We start from the raw sequence: 20,426 nt of genomic DNA, 5'->3' as shown, positions 1-20,426 counted from the left end.
TAAAATTGACTTTGTTTTTGCCATATCTGAACAATATTAATTTTGTGTTTTCATTGATATTAGGAGATACATGTATGGATGTGTATATGTCATTATAGTTAACACCAAATATTTGATATACAACCATTATTTTTTAGTACTGGAATCTGTAATAGAGAAACGCATTATCAAACCCCATAAAGATATCAGCATGTCCGGCTGTATATCAGAATTTATGTTCAATGACACTTTATTAAGAAGGGAAATAAATGGTCCAAGTATTAATTATACAGAGATGGGCTTTTGGCATGCTAGAGAGTTGAATTAGTGTTATACTATAATAACTAGTTTTGTTATAATTTTTGGATGAACCTATTAAGGACCAACAATTGCCCACAAAAGATTCATGGTGTAACATAAAACCTAATATACACGTCTTTTTGCCATGGAAACCTTCACAAGTTACATTATAATTTTTTTATTATTTTTATTATTATCATTGCTGTAAATTGTTTTTTTATTAAAATATAGAGCCTACAACTACTGTCACAACAACAAGTGTTACAACCACTACTTTGCCAGCAACCACTACTGCTCCAACCACTACAGTAACAGAGGAAATGACGACTACTGTCACCACGACAGCAAGCACCACAGTTTCTGAAGAGACAACAACTGTTACTACGACCACACCTGAAAGCTCCACTACTCAGACAACTACAACAGTGGCAACAACTCCAGGTATTTAAACATTTTCTTCATTGGAACTAATCATCCTTTTGAGGTTATACTTAAATAGAGTGAACTTTTCCTTTTTCGTCTTTTTTTTTTATTTTTCAAATTTGGAAAAGGTCTATTTTGCATTGCATCGTGTTTATAAATTGATGTCCTTCTATGTACTTTATTATTTTTATTTTTGGCCGGGTGAGCGTTGCACAAGCAGATGACAGAGCAAAGTTCGTTTGTATTTTCCATGATCACAAAAAAAGGCTGGGGACCAATGCAGAATTCTTCCCAAAATATCTTCAACAATGATATTTGCAGATGACAACATTTAAGTTTAAAATGAAACAATAATAAAGACATGGATCACGCAAAGTCGATCCGAATGATTTTCGGTCAACTAGCATTCACCAGCCCCGTCCGCAGCCCCGTACACTCTCCCGAAACGACAGGCGTGCTTGTCAGCGCCAGCAAACAAGTGCAACCAACGAAGAACGCTGTAACTTGCCTGAGATTGTGTAGTTGGATCCAAAATGAGCTCCAAATAAGTTTATGGGAATAGATACGTAATTTTCTCTGAATGGTCATTTGAATTGGTATTCAAAGCTAATATAACGATTGTGAGGAAAGATTGTGGAATATGAGTTATGACGATGTTCGAGAATTCATCCTGATAATGACAATTCATTTTTTTTAGACACAATTGAGCATGCTATCGAAATAAATACGAATGTTTCGAATCAAGCCCTAAATTCATATGAATTATTACGATTTATCAAGATTTTATGGTCATACTAAGAATAATGACGATGTCAGCAAAGGATGTTATGTTCATATGGAAGAATTGATACTGGCATTATTTCTATTGTTGTTCCATCTCTGGACGTCTCCTCCGAGCTCCGAGAAAATAAGCACAATGCGCATGCGTGTTCGATGACGTATGACATATTTTCCATTCATGAAATCAGAGCCCAAAGTTGGGCACAAACCCGGGGCACAAACTAGCTTCAAATTGATGGGAAAAAAATATCAAACGCAATTTTCTCTGTTTTGTCATGTAAAATGTTATTATATGGTGATATTACGATCTTGAAAAGAGTTTTTGCATGTAGACAATGTTCGAGAATCAATCCTGACGTGATAATTATTTTTTTTTTAGACAAGTGCACTCACTCGACTCAAGAAGTCAAGTCGATCGTCATGAGATGTCCGCCATTGAAAATTGAAACGAAATACAAACGTTTCACATCAAGCTCTAAATTCATTTTAATGATTATCATATGCAAATTGTTAAATATTGCAATTAAATAATGTTCTGTGGTCATGATATTAATATTGTTCATGAAAGCAAGATTTGTTTTACGTTGATCGCGTCAATTTCCGGCCATTTTCTGGTTTGATTAAAGAACAGTACTGCGCATGCACGATCGATGGCCATGACTTCCATTCATGAATTCATCATGCATAAATTATCTCGGCACGAGCAGACGAGTAAGACTCGAACTATGATCAAAATAAACTTCAAATTAATGGTGAATAGGCATCATAATTACACAATCGGTTTCATTTTGGGGGCAATAGAAATCAAGTAAGTAGTAGTCAAGTTGGACATTACTGATATTTTGATGATTGATTGTGTGAACCAAACGAATCGGCCGCCCGACGTATTTTTTTTTTTTTGATGCACCGATTTTGCAAAATCTGCACCGGTGTTCGATGACATCGATTTTAAAATCGATTCGACTCAGGCTTAATATTAACAACAACCAACACATAAAGATATAAGACAGTCAATCAATAATGAAATACATGAGATAATATTAATCCTAATTTTATGCACATTACATTAGTATACAACATAGGATTTCTGAACACAAAAAAGAGCAGTTCAAGGGATTTATGTATGTATTTAGAGTCTCATTCCATCAATTCCAAGTATAGTGTCCTTGAAAAACAGATTCTATTTCTACATTATACTTCAATAAATCCATCTATTTATTTCATCAATGTCAAAGCTTCTTCAATATTAAAAAGGGGCAACCAATTTGCAAGGTTTATCAATTCAAATCACTCTTTTTATTTTGTTGTATTTTCTAGTCCTGTCTTTTCCAATGACATCTTCTGTTGTGCTAGGTAACTATGAGGATGACTTGGGAAATGTGAATGTTTTGATCACCCCAGCTGCTGGGAATATCAGTGACAGTACTTTATTTTTGAAGGATTTAAATACGTCATCAAATAAAATGAAATGCAATAGAGTATTAATGTTTTGTATGTTCTGATGACTGGTATATCAGGATATTTTGAAAACTTGACCCTGTTTCTGTCATCTGCTTTTATTCTAGGTGGGTGTGAGGAGCAGGACTTGGATAAATTGAATGTTATAATCACCCTTATCCCTACTGATGGAAATGGTAATAACAGTACTAATGGTATAATCACACTGGAGTCCGGAGTCCCTAAGTTCACTGTATCGCTTTCTTCCCCTGGGAATACAATAACAGTGAATGCGCTGACTTTGTCTGAGCAGGGTGAAGGAGGAAACAACAATGCAGTACGGAGGGTTCGCATCTCAAATATTGTGGACAGTACAGGAGTCGTTGATGCGGAGGAATATCCTGTTGACTCCACTGCTCCTGAAAGTGGAATGTTTATAGTTCGAAATACATTTAACGAAGAATCTGTGGAATCTTTTGACATTGAAGTTCTGGATATCACCAGCATGCCTGTAACCATAAACGTGACAGTCAGAGGATGCCTTAAATTAGGTGAATAGTTTGGCTTCAGCATAATATATTATTTTATATTTAAATATAGGCAGCTATTGCTTATACCGCTTATCCTGTACAACAGAAATAGAGGAATCCTATCTATAAGATTTGGTTTTGCCATGAGTATTGCTCTACACTGTGAGTGATATTAAGGAAATTGATACTATGACCAGACCTGGAAGCTCTACAACTGACACAAATACAATGGTGACATAAAATAACTCCAGGGCCCCATCTTACAAAGAGCTGCGATTGATCCGATCAATCTTAACTATGGACCGCCAGCAACATCAACATCTAATATGCATGATTGTTCAAAACATTTTCTAGCTATGGTTTATATTCATGCATTCAATCTTTTCTTGAAAATTCACTGTGCTTCTCTTTGTTTACAAAGGACATTGTGCAAATTTCCTGAAGAAAAAATTATGACACTGATGGATTTCCATAATTACGGTTGATTGGATCAATCGTAACTCTTTGTAAGACGGGCCCCTGGTATTCACCATGACATTAAAAGCGTTGGTTTCATGAGGTTGAAGTACATGTATATTATTTTTTGGAAAAAACATTATACTTCAATCAAGCCACCTATTAACATTTTATCAAGTTTAGAGCTTCTTGAAGTCAGGATTTCTCCTACAATGTATTACTTTGCTGAACAGTTGCATTTTGAAAAAGAGGGGAGATATTCACCAAAATGTTTGAGAGTGGGTCTGAGTGATATAATTTATTAGCTTATCTTTACTAGCATTTTTATTACAATTCTTTTGATTTTTATTGTTTTTTTAAATCATACAAATACAGAGCCTACAACTACTGTCACAACAACAAGCATTGCAACGACTACCACCCCAGCAACCACAACTGCTCCAACCACTACAGTGACAGAGGAAACAACAACTACTGTCACGACAACAGCAAGCACCACAGTTGCTGAAGAGACAACAACTGTTACTACGACCACACCTGAAAGCTCCACCACTGAGACAACTACAACAGTAACAACAACTCCAGGTATTCACCAGGACGTTGCAAACATTTTCTTCTTTGGAACCACGCATACTTTTTAGGTTATACTTTAATAGAGTGAACCTTTCTTTTTTGTCTATGTGTCAGTTTTTTCAACTTTAAAGAGATCTAATGATTAGTGTTGTTTACTAATTTGAATTACACCTTATTTGTATATTAATGTCCTTGTATGTACATTAGTATTTCTATGTGCTGACTCGTGTATAATTATATTTTACTGAAATATTAGCCAGTTACCTAGAATTGTTAATATCATTTATTTTAAATCATTTTGTCGAAAGAATTCTAATTTGAAGGGGGGGTTACGTTCTTTTTTTTTTTTTACAAACCTTAAACTTTAAAATTTGCATGATGGCCATAGCCAATGTAGTGCGACCCCTTGAAAATAAATAGAAAATATAATTTAACTCAAATAAACAAGTTATCAGGTATTTCTTATTTCTTAAGGCATAAATTCATCAGGCTGTTTATTGCACAAAACCGCTTTGGTGTACAAATCTAGTCAACAATTTCCATAAAAATAAAAAAGCTACCTCAACAACCAAAACAAAAAGATATAAGACATTCAAGAAGAAATTGGATACATGAGATAATATTGATAATTTTATGTACATTAAAAACAACAAAGGATTTCTTAACACAAGAAAGAGGAGTTCAGTTTTATATATATATATATATGTATATATATATATTTATATTTAGTAACAGTCTCATTCTTTGTTCACGCATATATTATTGTAATTCTTATGAAATTTATTTCTATGACAAATGTGAGGAACAGTGGTCAAAAGATGGATATGCAATTTCAGCATAAAGAAACTTTTCTGGCTGTTGGTCAATTGGTGTACTGAAATGAGACTTGATTTAACAAGATTTGTGTCCCTCAAATAACTCAGAATTTAAGATGTGAAACATGTTCACTTAAAGGAGAATGAAACTCTTGGAGCAAGTTAGCTTTTGTGAAAGCAGAAAAATCAAAAAATAAGATCAACAAAAGTTTGAGTAAAATAGGACTAGCAATAAAAGAGTTATGAGCATTTGAATTTCGAGATCACTAATGCTATGGAGATCCTCCCATTGGCAATGCGACCAAGATCTGTGATGTCACACACGTACAACTCTCCCATTTGGACACTGAAAATATACCCCAAAACATTTCTTTTTGCTCATTCTAATCATATGACAAACGATTCATCAATGATATAATGTTGTGAAACCTCTGTACTTGTCATCTCATAAAGAGAACACCTCACCTTGTGATAGACTCTATAAAAGTGAGAATATAAGTGAAATAAGTACTAAAGTAATGACGGAGTTGTACGTGTGTGATATCACAGATCTTGGTCGCATTGCCGATGGGAGGATCTACATGGCACTAGTGATCTCAATATTCAAATGCTCATAACTTTCTTATTATTCATTCAATCTTCCTCAAACTTTCAACAATGTGTTCCTTTGATTTTTCTCTTTGATATGGATTCAGCTGGTTTCAAGGGTTTCATTCTCCTTTAACTCATGTCCTATTCTACAAAAGTAATCAACAGAGAATCAATCATTTCTCTTTGACAGAACTTTCAACAGAACCAATTGATACTGGCGATGGAGGTAGGTTCCCAATTTCTCACCATCTCTTGTAAAGAAAGCAAAATCATTCAGTTGAAATAAAACAAGAGGAGCCAATATAAAATGTAATCTTCCAAACAAGCTTTTGGCACAAGTTTGCAGTCTGCCATTAAAAGACACCATTTGTTACACATGCATCTTTGCTTCAATTTTGTTCCTCACTTTTTATGTGCTTACAATGTTCTTCTGTTTTTGTCATGTGTTATAAATGTAGCAATACAACCTATGTAAAGTTGAGTAACACATTTTATTTCATTCATTGTTTCCTTATACATGTAGGAACTCCTCCATCAAGAACTAGACCAACTGGTAATTCAAAATGCTCTACTTTGATCTTAAAGTGTTTCCTTTTAAACTAATCTTTCTTATATTTTGATTAAAATTGACTATGTTTTTGCCATATCTGAACAATATTAATTTTGTGTTTTCATAGATATTAGGAGATACATGTATGGATGTGTATATGTCATCATAGTTAACACCAAATATTTGATATACAACCATTATTTTTTAGTACTGGAATCTGTAATAGAGAAACGCATTATCAAACCCCATAAAGATATCAGCATGTCCGGCTGTATATCAGAATTTATGTTCAATGACACTTTATTAAGAAGGGAAATAAATGGGCCAAGTATTAATTATACAGAGATGGTCTTTTGGCATGCTATAGAGTTGAATTAGTGTTGTACTATAATAACTAGTTTTGTTATAATTTTTGGATGAACCTATTAAGGACCAACAATTGCCCACAAAAGATACATGGTGTAACATAAAACTTAAAGTACACTTTTTTTTTACCATGGAAACCTTCACAAGTTACATTATAATTTTTTTATTATTTGTATTATCATCATTGCTGTAAATTGTTTTTTATTAAAATATAGAGCCTACAACTACTGTCACAACAACAAGTGTTACAACCACTACTTTGCCAGCAACCACTACAGTCACAGAGGAAATGACGACTACTGTCACCACGACAGCAAGCACCACAGTTTCTGAAGAGACAACAACTGTTACTACGACCACACCTGAAAGCTCCACTACTCAGACAACTACAACAGTGGCAACAACTCCAGGTATTTAAACATTTTCTTCTTGGGAACTAATCATCCTTTTGAGGTTATACTTAAATGGAGTGAACTTTTCCTTTTTCGTCTTTTTTTTTTTAATTTTTCAAATTTGGAAAAAGTATATTTTGCATTGCATCGTGTTTATAAATTGATGTCCTTCTATGTTCTTTATTATTTTTATGTGTTGACTTATGTACAAGTTTTGTTTTCTAACATAACCTATTATTCTAGAATTGCTCCTGCCATTTAATTGATTTGATGAAAATAGTTTTGTTTAAAAATTGCAATTTAAAAGGGGAGGGAAGATACTTTCTGTTTTTATTTTGAACCTTATCGTTGCATGATGACCATAGCCATTGTAGTGTGACTCTGAAAATAAGCAAAAGAAAAAATATACTTGAATTCAAATAAACAAGTTATTGGTTATTTCTCAAGGCGTAATTCATCAGGCTGTTTATTGCTCAAAATTTCCATGGTATATATATCTAATGATATTTCTATTTCTATTTTATCTAAATTCATATCTATATCGCTATTTTCACTTACTCAGTTAAGATGGTTTGAGGTGACTGAAAAAGTATCAAAAACAGTTTTCATACGAAAAAATAAAAAAAGCTATATTAACTAAGCCCGAGTCATATCGATTATTTTGAATACCGGTGTTCGACAGCTTTATTTCGATCAAACATCGATGCATCGAATATTGAAGGCGGGGAAAATTTAGTCTTGTTTTTTTGCTCCGGCGTCGATGCGCTATGCATGCACTACGCACTGACGGTATGCACTGGCGTTGGCCGGGTGAGCATTGCACAAGCAGATGACAGAGCAAAGTTCGTTTGTATTTTCCATGATCACAAAACGCAAAAAAAGGCTGGGGACCAATGCAGAAATCTTCCCAAAATATCTTCAACAATGATATTTGCAGATGACAACATATAAGTTTAAAATGAAACAATAATAAAGACATGGATCACGCAAAGTCGATCCGAATGATTTTCGGTCAACTAGCATTCGCAGTCCATTCACCAGAACGTACGAAAGGCGTGCTTGTCAGCGCCAGCAAACAAGTGCAACCAACGAAGAGCGCTGTAACTTGCCTGAGATTGTGTAGTTGGATCCAAAATGAGCTCCAAATAAGTTTATGGGAATAAATACGTTATTTTCTCTGGATGGTCATTTGAATTGGTATTCAAAGCTTGTATAACGATTGTGAGGAAAGATTGTGGAATATGAGTTATGATGATGCTCTAGAATTAATCCTGATAATGACAATTCATTTTTTTTAGACACAATTGAGCATGCGATCGAAATAAATACGAATGTTTCGAATCAAGACCTAAATTCATATAAATTATTACGATTTAACAAGATTTTATGGTCATACTAAGAATATTGACGATGTCAGCAAAGTATGTTATGTTCATATGGAAGAATTGATACTGGCATTATTTCTATTGTTATTCCATCTCTGGACGTCTCCTCCGAGCTCCGAGAAAATAAGCACAATGCGCATGCGTGTTCGATGACGTATGACATATTTTCCATACATGAAATCAGAGCCCAAAGTTGGGCACAAACCCGGGGCACAAACTAGCTTCAAATTGATGGAAAAAAATATCAAACGCAATTTTCTCTGTTTTGTCATGTAAAATGTTATTATATGGTGATATTACGATCTTGAAAAGAATTTTTGCATGTAGACAATGTTCGAGAATCAATCCTGACGTGATAATTATTTTTTTTTTTAGACAAGTGCACTCACTCGACTCAAGAAGTCAAGTCGATCGTCTCATGAGATGTCCGCCATTGAAAATTGAAACGAAATACAAACGTTTCACATCAAGCTCTAAATTCATATTAATGATTATCATATGCAAATTATTGTTAAATATTACGATTAAATAATGTTCTGTGGTCATGATATTAATATTGTTCATGAAAGCAAGATTTGTTTTACGTTGATCGCGTCAATTTCCTGCCATTTTTTGGATTAATTAAAGAACAGTACTGCGCATGCACGATCGATGGCCATGACTTCCATTCATGAATTCATCGTGCATAAATTATCTCGGCACGAGCAGACGAGTAAGACTCGAACTATGATCGAAATAAACTTCAAATTAATGGTGAATAGGTATCATAATTACACAATCGGTTTCATTTTGGGGGCAATAGAAATCAAGTAAGTAGTAGTCAAGTTGGACATTACTGATATTTTGATGATTGATTGTGTGAACCAAACGAATCGGCCGCCCGACGTATTTTTTTTTTTTCGATGCACCGATTTGGCAAAATCTGCACCCGTCCGGTGTTCGATGACATCGATCGAACACCGATTTTAAAATCGATTCAACTCAGGCTTAATATTAACAACAACCAACAAATAAAGATATAAGACAGTCAATCAATAATGAAATACATGAGATAATATTAATCCTAATTTTATGCACATTACATTAGTATACAACATAGGATTTCTGAACACAAAAAAGAGCAGTTCAAGGGATTTATGTATATATTTAGAGTCTTATTCCATCAATTCCAAGTATAGTGTCCTTGAAAAACAGATTCTACTTCTACCTTATACTTCAATAAATCCACCTATTTATTTCATCAATGTCAAAGCTTATTTTTCATACAATGATAACAAATAATACATTGTATGAATAATTGATTTTTTAGTTGGCAGTATGAAATGAAATGATTAGCATCAGAGTTACTTATTCTACTTATAATATAGATGCATATCATAAATTATGCTCAAATTATAAATCTTAATGCTCTTGGACACATTTTTTTTTTTTTAACACTTTTATACATTTCAAGCTGGATATCCCGCTAGTCTTTATCATGTTTGCCAAGGCAATATATCAGTGTTTTAACGATACAAAAAATATTTCTATTACCACCCATATTGGCAAAAAGAAGCTACTGACAACTGCTTATCTAATAAAAGAGAGCCAATGGAGTAAATTAGAAAGTAAAAAAGGGGCCTAAGCTTTCGATCCTAGCAGAATCTTCGTCGGAGGCAAAATGACCATACTGTATAAATTATATGACCTTAAACTTTGTATCCTTAAGCCTATACTTGCACAGAAAGATGCTTGGCATATATATCACAATCACAAAGTAACCGTATTGAATTATATTATATTATGAAATCTTCATCTAGTAAAATCATTTGTTAAATCCTATTACCAATATCCATTTATTCAGATCAGAGTTTAGTTACTTATGTCTTATTTCAATATCTTATTTTTAACAACTATTGTGTGTGTATTGTTTGTATTAATCATTTTTGTAAATTGTACGCAATTCAGCCGTGAGGCTGCTATGTGCAATGTTTTTTATACCGAAATAAATAAATAAATTCTTCAATATTAAAAAGGGCCGACTAATTTGCAAGGTTTATCAATTCAAATCACTCTTTTTATTTTGATGTCTTTTCTAGTCCTGTCTTTTCCAATGACATCTTCTGTTGTGCTAGGTAACTATGAGGATGACTTGGGAAATGTGAATGTTTTGATCACCCCAACTGCTGGGAATATCAGTGAGAGTACATAATTCTTGAAGGATTTTAATACGTCATCAAATAAAATGAAATGCAATAGAGTATTAATGTTTTGTATGTTCTGATGACTGGTATATCAGGATATTTTTAAAACTTGACCCTGTTTCTGTCATCTGCTTTTATTCTAGGTGGGTGTGAGGAGCAGGACTTGGATAAGTTGAATGTTATAATCACCCTTATCCCTACTGATGGAAATGGTAATAACAGTACTAATGGTATAATCACACTGGAGTCCGGAGTCCCTAAGTTCACTGTATCGCTTTCTTCCCCTGGGAACACAATAACAGTGAATGCGCTGACTTTGTCTGAGCAGGGTGAAGGAGGAAACAACAATGCAGTACGGAGGGTTCGCATCTCAAATATTGTGGACAGTACAGGAGTCGTTGATGCGGAGGAATATCCTGTTGACTCCACTGCTCCTGAAAGTGGAATGTTTATAGTTCGAAATACATTTAATGAAGAATCTGTGGAATCTTTTGACATTGAAGTTCTAGATATCACCAGCATGCCTGTAACCATAAACGTGACAGTCAGAGGATGCCTTAAATTAGGTGAATAGTTTGGCTTCAGCATAATACATTATTTTATATTTAAACATAGGCAGCTATTGCTTATCCTGCTGACCCTGTACAAGAGTAATTGAGGAATCCTATCTATAAGATTTGGTTTTGCCATGAGTATTTCTCTAGACTGTGAGTGATATTAAGGAAATTGATACTATGACCAGACCTGGAAGCTCTACAACTGACACAAATACAATGGTGACATAAAATAACTCCAGGGCCCCGTCTTACAAAGAGCTGCGATTGATCCGATCAATCGTTACTATGGACGACCAGCATAATATGCATGTTTGTTCAAATATTTTCTAGCTATGGTTTATATTCATGCATTCAATCTTGAAAATTCACTGGGCTTCTCTTTGTTTACAAAGGACATTGTGCAAATTTCCTGAAGAAAAAATTATGACACTGATGGATTTCCATAGTTACGGTTGATTGGATCAATAGTAACTCTTTGTAAGACGGGCCCCTGGTATTCACCATGACATTAAAAGCAAATTGGTTTCATGAGGTTGAAGTACATGTATATTATTTTTTGGAAAAAACATTATACATCAATCAAGCCACCTATTAACATTTTATCAAGTTTAGAGCTTCTTCAAGATTGAAAAATGCATACCAATTAGCATTGTTTTACAATTGAAATTGCCCCTTCTATATTTATATCATTTTTGCAATTACTTTTTTCTGTTATTACACGTACATGACATGAAATATCAATCACAATCATTTTGCGCCGTTGTTAGTCAAGTCAGGATTTCTCCTACAATTTATTACTTTGCTGAACAGTTGCATTTTGAAAAAGAGGGGAGACATTCACCAAAATGTTTGAGAGTGGGTCTAAGTGATATAATTTATCAGCTTATCTTTACTAGCATTTTTATTACAATTCTTTTGATTTTTATTGATTTTTTTAATCATACAAATACAGAGCCTACAACTACTGTCACAACAACAAGCATTGCAACGACTACCACCCCAGCAACCACAACTGCTCCAACCACTACAGTGACAGAGGAAACAACAACTACTGTCACGACAACAGCAAGCACCACAGTTTCTGAAGAGACAACAACTGTTACTACGACCACACCTGAAAGCTCCACCACTCAGACAACTACAACAGTAACAACAACTCCAGGTATTCACCAAGACATTCCACACATTTTCTTCTTTGGAACCATGCATACTTTTTAGTTTATACTTTAATAGAGTGAACCTTTCTTTTTTGTCTGTGTGTCAGTTTTTTCAATTTTAAAGAGATCTAATGATTAGTATTGTTTACTAATTTGAATTACACCTTATTTGTATATTAATGTCCTTGTACATGTATGTACATTAGTATTTCTATGTGCTGACTCGTGTATAATTATATTTTTCTGAAATATTAGCCAGTTAACCTAGAATTGTTAATATCATTTATTGTTCATCATTTATTTTTAATCATTTTGTCAAAAGAATTCTAATTTGAAAGGGGGGTTACGTTCTTTTTTTTTGTTACAAACCTTAAACTTTAAAATTTGCATGATGGCCATAGCCAATGTAGTGCGACCCTCGAAAATAAATAGAAAATATAATTTAACTCAAATAAACAAGTTATCGGGTATTTCTTATTTCTTAAGGCATAAATTCATCAAGCTGTTTATTGCACAAAACCGCTTTGGTGTACAAATCTAGTCAACAATTTCCATAAAAATAAAAAAGGCTACCTCAACAACCAAAAAAAAAAGATATAAGAAATTCAAGAAGAAATTAGATACATGAGATAATATTGTGATATTGATAATTTTATGTACATTACATACAACAAAGGATTTCTTAACACAAGAAAGAGGAGTTCAGTTTTATATATATATGTATATATATATTTATATTTAGTTACAGTCTCATTCTTTGTTCACGCATATATTATTGTAATTCTTATGAAATTTATTTCTATGACAAATGTGAGGAACAGTGGTCAAAAGATGGATATGCAATTTCAGCATAAAGAAACTTTTCTGGCTGTTGGTCAATTGGTGTACTGAAATAAGACTTGATTTAACAAGATTTGTGTCCCTCAAATAACTCAGAATTTAAGATGTGAAACATGTTCACTTAACTCATGTCCTATTCTACCAAAGTAATCAACAGAGAATCAATCATTTCTCTTTGACAGAACTTTCAACAGAACCAATTGATACTGGCGATGGAGGTAGGTTCCCAATTTCTCACCATCTCTTGTAAAGAAAGCGAAATCATTCAGTTGAAATCAAACAAGAGGAGCCAATATAAAATGTAATCTTCCAAACAAGCTTTTGGCACAAGTTTGCAGTCTGCCATTAAAAGACACCATTTGTTACACATGCATCTTTGCTTCAATTTTGTTCCTCACTTTTTATGTGCTTACAATGTTCTTCTGTTTTTGTCATGTGTTATAAATGTAGCAATACAACCTATGTAAAGTTGAGTAACACATTTTATTTCATTCATTGTTTCCTTATACATGTAGGAACTCCTCCATCAAGAACTAGACCAACTGGTAATTTAAAATGCTCTACTTTGATCTTAAAGTGTTTCCTTTTAAACTAATCTTTCTTATATTTTGATTAAAAAATTTAAAAATGTTTTTGCCATATCTGAACAATATTAATTTTGTGCTTTCATTGATATTAGGAGATACATGTATGGATGTGAATATGTCATTATAGTTAACACCAAATATTTGAAATACAACCATTATTTTTTAGTACTGGAATCTGTAATAGAGAAATGCATTATCAAACCCCATAAAGATATCAGCATGTCCGGCTGTATATCAGAATTTATGTTCAATGACACTTTATTAAGGGAAATAAATGGGCCAAGTATTAATTATACAGAGATGGGCTTTTGGCATGCTAGAGAGTTGAATTAGTGTTATACTATAATTAGTTTTGTTATAATTTTTGGATGAACCTATTAAGGACCAACAATTGCCCACAAAAGATACATGGTGTAACGTAAAACTTAAAATACACTTCTTTTTTGCCATGGAAACCTTCACAAGTTACATTATAATTTTTTTATTATTTTTATTATCATCATTGCTGTAAATTGTTTTTAATTAAAATATAGAGCCTACAACTACTGTCACAACAACAAGTGTTACAACCACTACTTTGCCAGCAACCACTACTGCTCCAACCACTACAGTAACAGAGGAAATGACGACTACTGTCACCACGACAGCAAGCACCACAGTTTCTGAAGAGACAACAACTGTTACTACGACCACACCTGAAAGCTCCACTACTCAGACAACTACAACAGTGGCAACAACTCCAGGTATTTAAACATTTTCTTCTTGGGAACTAATCATCCTTTTGAGGTTATACTTAAATGGAGTGAAATTTTCCTTTTTCGTCTTTTTTTTTTATTTTTCAAATTTGGAAAAAGTCTATTTTGCATTGCATCGTGTTTATAAATTGATGTCCTTCTATGTACTTTATTATTTTGATGTGTTGACTTATGTACAAGTTTTGTTTTCTAACATAACCTGTTATTCTAGAATTGCTCCTCCCATTTAATTGATTTGATGAAAATAGTTTTGTTTAAAAATTGCAATTTAAAAGGGGAGGGAAGATACTTTCTGTTTTTATTTTTAACCTTATCGTTGCATGATGACCATAGCCATTGTAGTGTGACTCTGAAAATAAGCAAAAGAAAAAATATACTTGAATTCAAATAAACAAGTTATTGGTTATTTCTCAAGGCGTAATTCATCAGGCTGTTTATTGCTCAAAATTTCCATGGTATATATATCTAATGATATTTCTATTTCTATTCTATCTAAATTCATATCTATATCGCTATTTTCATTTTACTCAGTTAAGATGGTTTCATGTGACTGAAAAAGTATCAAAAACAGTTTCCATACGAAAAAATAAAAAAAGCTATATTAACTAAGCCTGAGTCATATCGATTATTTTGAATACCGGTGTTCGACAGCTTTAATTCGATCAAACATCGATGCATCGAATATTGAAGGCGGGGAAAATTTAGTCTTGTTTTTTTGCTCCGGCGTCGATGCGCTATGCATGCACTACGCACTGACGGTATGCGCTGGCGTTGGCCGGGTGAGAATTGCACAAGCAGATGACAGAGCAAAGTTCGTTTGTATTTTCCATGATCACAAAACACAAAAAAAGGCTGGGGACCAATGCAGAACTCTTCCCAAAATATCTTCAACAATGATATTTGCAGATGACATCATATAAGTTTAAAATGAAACAATAATAAAGACATGGATCATGCAAAGTCGATCCGAATGATTTTCGGTCAACTAGCATTCGCAGTCCATTCACCAGACCCGTCTGCAGCCCCGTACGAAAGGCGTGCTTGTCAGTGCCAGCAAACAAGTGCAACCAACGAAGAGCGCTGTAACTTGCCTGAGATTGTGTAGTTGGATCCAAAATGAGCTCCAAATAAGTTTATGGGAATAAATACGTTATTTTCTCTGGATGGTCATTTGAATTGGTATTCAATGCTGATATAACGATTGTGAGGAAAGATTGTGGAATATGAGTTATGACGATGCTCGAGAATTAATCCTGATAATGACAATTCATTTTTTTTTTTAGACACAATTGAGCATGCGATTAAAATAAATAAGAATGTTTCGAATCAAGCCCTAAATTCATATAAATTATTACGATTTAACAAGATTTTATGGTCATACTAAGAATATTGACGATGTCAGCAAAGTATGTTATGTTCATATGGAAGAATTAATACTGGCATTATTTCTATTGTTGTTCCATCTCTGGACGTCTCCTCCGAGCTCCGAGAAAATAAGCACAATGCGCATGCGTGTTCGATGACGTATGACATATTTTCCATACATGAAATCAGAGCCCAAAGTTGGGCACAAACCCGGGGCACAAACTAGCTTCAAATTGATGGGGAAAAATATCAAACGCAATTTTCTCTGTTTTGTCATGTAAAATGTTATTATATGGTGATATTTCGATCGTGAAAAGAGTTTTTGCATGTAGACAATGTTCCAGAATTAATCCTGACGTGATAATTATTTTTTTTTAGACAAGTGCACTCACTTGAAAAAAAACACATTTTACTTCTATGTTATACTTCAATAAAACCACCTATTTATTTTATCAATGTCAAAGCTTCTTCAAGATTCAAGGGTCTAACGATTTGCAAGTTTTATCGATTTTATCGATCCAACTGCTGAGAATATCAGTGACAGTACTTTATTCTTGAAGGATTTTAACACGCTATCAAATAAAATGAAATGCAACAGAGTATTAGGCCTGAATTCGCAAAGGTGGTTTTGAAAACCCACGTTGAGTCCATGGTTTATGCAGATTTCCTGTCATTACGTCTTACCCCCGTTTGGAAACGGACCGCAGATCAGATGGCAAACTGCGGTATTTCACCCCATTTTGCATTTGAAAATCTAAAACATCATTTCCAAGCCCTGGGGGTCGTTTCATAAAGCTGTTCGTAAGTTAAGAGCGACTTTAACAACGACTGGTGATCATCGCCAATGGTTTGTACCATTTACCGCAAGACATGATCACCAGTCGCTCTTAACTTACGAACAGCTTTATGAAACACCCGCCTGATCAACCCCGCTTGGCCAGGTAATCCCCACAGGCCAGATTATGAGCGTTGAGCCAAGGACGAAATGATAAACAACAGCTGTGTATTACGTAAGTCTTCTCTGCCTGTAGAAGGACCTTCGGAATTAAATTATTGTATTCGATATTTAATCACGTTTTCAAAGGCATATTGTATTCAGAAATTCAATGCTAGCCCATTTTCAATTTCGAACGAAGAAAATCAACCTCGAAATAAGGAAAGTAAGTGAATAAAAAATGGCGACATGTTTTCCCGGACCGCACTCGGGCTGTTGTGTTATCTTCGGACCGAGGTCAAGAAACAGGTGTTTTGATACTTACATTGCATGCCTGGGGCAGTATGGTTTTCGTATTCGGAGAAGAGAATTCATTGAGAAAAAATGGGGTATAGTGTTATCAAACGGAGGTATTTCGTCATGTATAAATTATGCATAATTTAGCGCGTATCGGGCGCGTGTATAAGATATGTCCAATGCTGTTGAGCGCTTTTGTCAAAGTGCGCCAAATTGATGCCTGTTACCATGGTTAAATACCATTACGAAACTTTGTGTTTAAAAATTGATCTCCTCTGACACCCCAATTTCAAATTCCAAGCTACTTTCACTCGCCCCCCACCCATCCCAATATCAACAAGGAATGGTTATCCTTAAGTAAACAACCACGCACTCTCCCAGCTAATCCACCTTCCCCCAAAGAGAAGTGACCTTCATAAGGCCTGGCAGAGAGAGAGAGAGAGAGGGAGTTAACTGGGGGTGATTTTTTTTTAACTTATTGTTATTTCGGCAATTGTGGGTCATTTTGCATCGTTCAAAATTTCAGTTAGATCTCGATCTAAATTTTGAATCGTTTTTAGACATGCAAATGTCCTAAAACAAATAGAATACAAATATATTCTTTCAAGATTACTGTCAGCCAGGAAGCTCTGAAGAGTTTGTTTATACTATTACGTAACAAGGACAGCTGCAATCCCACTCCATGCCCTTCATCAGCCTGATGTGGTGGCATGCACAGTGTTTTATCAGCTCTTATCAGCAGCTGCAGTCACGATAGGCGGTGCTGCACCATCCCGAGTTTGCTCAATCTCGAGATTTTAGCCCGATCGGCCCACTTCGCGATTAATCTCGAGATTCAAGAAACCCCGTCTCCACCATCGCAAGAAAGCGATTCCTGCTCGAGCGAGGCAACAAGCCCGATATTCCGAGCATGCGCACTTTCGGATCTTGGAGTTTCAACGCCCGCGCTTTTGAATAACTTCCCGCGATATGCAAGCAATGTACTCCTTTCACTAGCACTTTCGCCGAATTCGACTGGTGTTATGCAACAATCCTCTCAGTTCAGCGAGTGAAGAAGTGATGTATTCTTCGTTAAATATGATGGCGGAGTAAGAGGCAACGACAGAGAGAGAGAGAGAGGGAGAGAAGGAGGAAAGAAATGCTATTTGCTCACATTTTGCGAAGGAATAAGATGACACTGCTGTCAGTGTTGTTATTGAATATGACCATAGTCGATATTGAGCGCCTCCCCCTTCGGTCTGGTCTCTCCCAAAATCCATTCACTGGTGGGACACCATCGTTGCTGATTAGGCAATTGATGAACGCTATTCGCGATAATATCTATTCGCATGTATAAAGTTGACTTTCGCACGTGTTTATGTTTTGACCAAGGCGGAAGTCGAACGCGAATTGCATTATGGACTGACGTCATGAATAAATTACCCCGAGTCCAATCTCGAGTGCGTCTGCACCTACGAATTAGCGGGATAATTCGTAATATAGCGCGCTATTTTGCAAATAAACCCGAGTTGACTTGGGATTGCAATCTCGAGATTAATCCTACGAACTAGCGCGATATTGGCGTCTCCACTGCAAACTATCTCGAGATTTTTCAGATCGGGATAATTTGCCGGATCAGAAATAGCGCGCTAATTTGAAAACTCGGGATGGTGCAGACGGCCCTTAAATCGACCCCACCCCAGTTTAAACGAGAGAAATGAAACTTTCCCAAAAACTGAAAGTGGGGTGTCAATACCCCACTTGAGCTCCCATTGACTAACACGCAAGACATTATCAGCAGTCAGATGAACCCCACCCCAGTTTAAACGAGAGAAATGAAGCTCTCCCAAAATCTGAAATTGGGGTTTCAAATATCCCACCTGAGCTCCCATTGACACAACACGCAAGGCAATGGAGTTCCTGTGTTTATAAGCTGGTGGGGTATTTTTTAAACACATGCAGGATTCGCGTAATGCGCTATTTTATTCATGAGTCCACTCTTCAAACAGTGGACTCATGAATAAAATAGCGTGGATAACCACGGCAACAGGCGTCAATTTGGGGCATTGTGACAAAAGCGCGCATCAGCATTGGACATTTTTTTATACACGCGCCCAACACGCGTTAAATTAAGCGTAATGCATACAAGAAATCTGCATAAACCGTGGATTCAACCGTGGGTTTTCAAAACCACCTTTGTGAATTTGGGCCATTGTGTTTTGTATGTTCTGATGACTGGTATATCAGGATATTTTCAAAACTTGACCCTGTTTCTGTCATCTGCTTTTATTCTAGGTGGGTGTGAGGAGCAGGACTTGGATAAGTTGAATGTTATAATCACCCTTATCCCTACTGATGGAAATGGTAATAACAGTACTAATGGTATAATCACACTGGAGTCCGGAGTCCCTAAGTTCACTGTATCGCTTTCTTCCCCGGGGAACACAATAACAGTGAATGCGCTGACTTTGTCTGAGCAGGGTGAAGGAGGAAACAACAATGCAGTACGAAGGGTTCGCATCTCAAATATTGTCAACAGCACAGGATTCGTTGATGCGGAAGAATATCCTGTTGACTCCACTGCTCCTGAAAGTGGAATGTTTATAGTTCGAAATACATTTAACGAAGAATCTGTGGAATCTTTTGACATTGAAGTACTGGATATCACCAGCATGCCTGTAACCATAAACGTGACAGTCAGAGGATGCCTTGAATTAGGTGAATAGTTTGGCTTCAGCATAATACATAATAGATATATGGACTGCTTTGAGAGGCATGGTTGTTTCTAGAGGCTCAAGGGGACTGCAACGCGACTATGCCCGAGGGCATGGTCTGGCCGATGCGGTACCCCCGAGCCGAATTGAAACAACCATGTCTCGAATATAAAAGTAGTCCATATATATTTTATGAACCGAATTATTAAACATTAGATCTAACATTAGGGCCTAGTCTAGGTCTAGATCTATATCTAAAAGCCTGCCCGAGGCCTAGGCCCCAAGCTAACGTTAGGTCTAGCCTCTAGGCCCTAACTTAGCCCTGACCCTGAAGTTGGATCTCAAAATCGAATTTCAAAGCAGTTCATACCGATAGGCCCTACTATAGGCCTAGGCTAGATATTTTTAGGAACCAAATTAGGCTCTGATTCTGAATAGGGTGATTCTAGGCTAGATCTAAAGTTCAGTCTTAAATCTCCAT

At 35.4% G+C, this 20,426-nt stretch overlaps 1 protein-coding gene across 1 annotated transcript in view; it reads left to right on the top strand.

Annotated features, from left to right (window-relative positions):
* The window catches only part of LOC129273992 (mucin-17-like), a 154,886-nt gene that overhangs the window by 51,138 nt on the left and 83,322 nt on the right, over nucleotides 1–20,426 (top strand). Inside the window, exons 40-51 of the mRNA XM_064108928.1 lie at nucleotides 511–720; nucleotides 3,048–3,470; nucleotides 4,281–4,490; nucleotides 6,075–6,110; nucleotides 6,408–6,437; nucleotides 7,016–7,210; nucleotides 10,904–11,326; nucleotides 12,270–12,479; nucleotides 13,497–13,532; nucleotides 13,830–13,859; nucleotides 14,435–14,644; nucleotides 19,527–19,949. Of these exons, the coding sequence (XP_063964998.1) occupies nucleotides 511–720; nucleotides 3,048–3,470; nucleotides 4,281–4,490; nucleotides 6,075–6,110; nucleotides 6,408–6,437; nucleotides 7,016–7,210; nucleotides 10,904–11,326; nucleotides 12,270–12,479; nucleotides 13,497–13,532; nucleotides 13,830–13,859; nucleotides 14,435–14,644; nucleotides 19,527–19,949 (2,436 nt within the window). The remainder of the gene's footprint in view (nucleotides 1–510; nucleotides 721–3,047; nucleotides 3,471–4,280; nucleotides 4,491–6,074; nucleotides 6,111–6,407; nucleotides 6,438–7,015; nucleotides 7,211–10,903; nucleotides 11,327–12,269; nucleotides 12,480–13,496; nucleotides 13,533–13,829; nucleotides 13,860–14,434; nucleotides 14,645–19,526; nucleotides 19,950–20,426) is intronic.

The sequence above is a fragment of the Lytechinus pictus genome, chromosome 13 (assembly GCF_037042905.1).
Source record: "Lytechinus pictus isolate F3 Inbred chromosome 13, Lp3.0, whole genome shotgun sequence".
NCBI classification, from domain to species: Eukaryota; Metazoa; Echinodermata; class Echinoidea; order Temnopleuroida; family Toxopneustidae; genus Lytechinus; species Lytechinus pictus.
The sequence above is the reverse complement of the archived record's forward strand: the minus strand, read 5'-3'. Positions and strand labels throughout refer to the sequence as shown.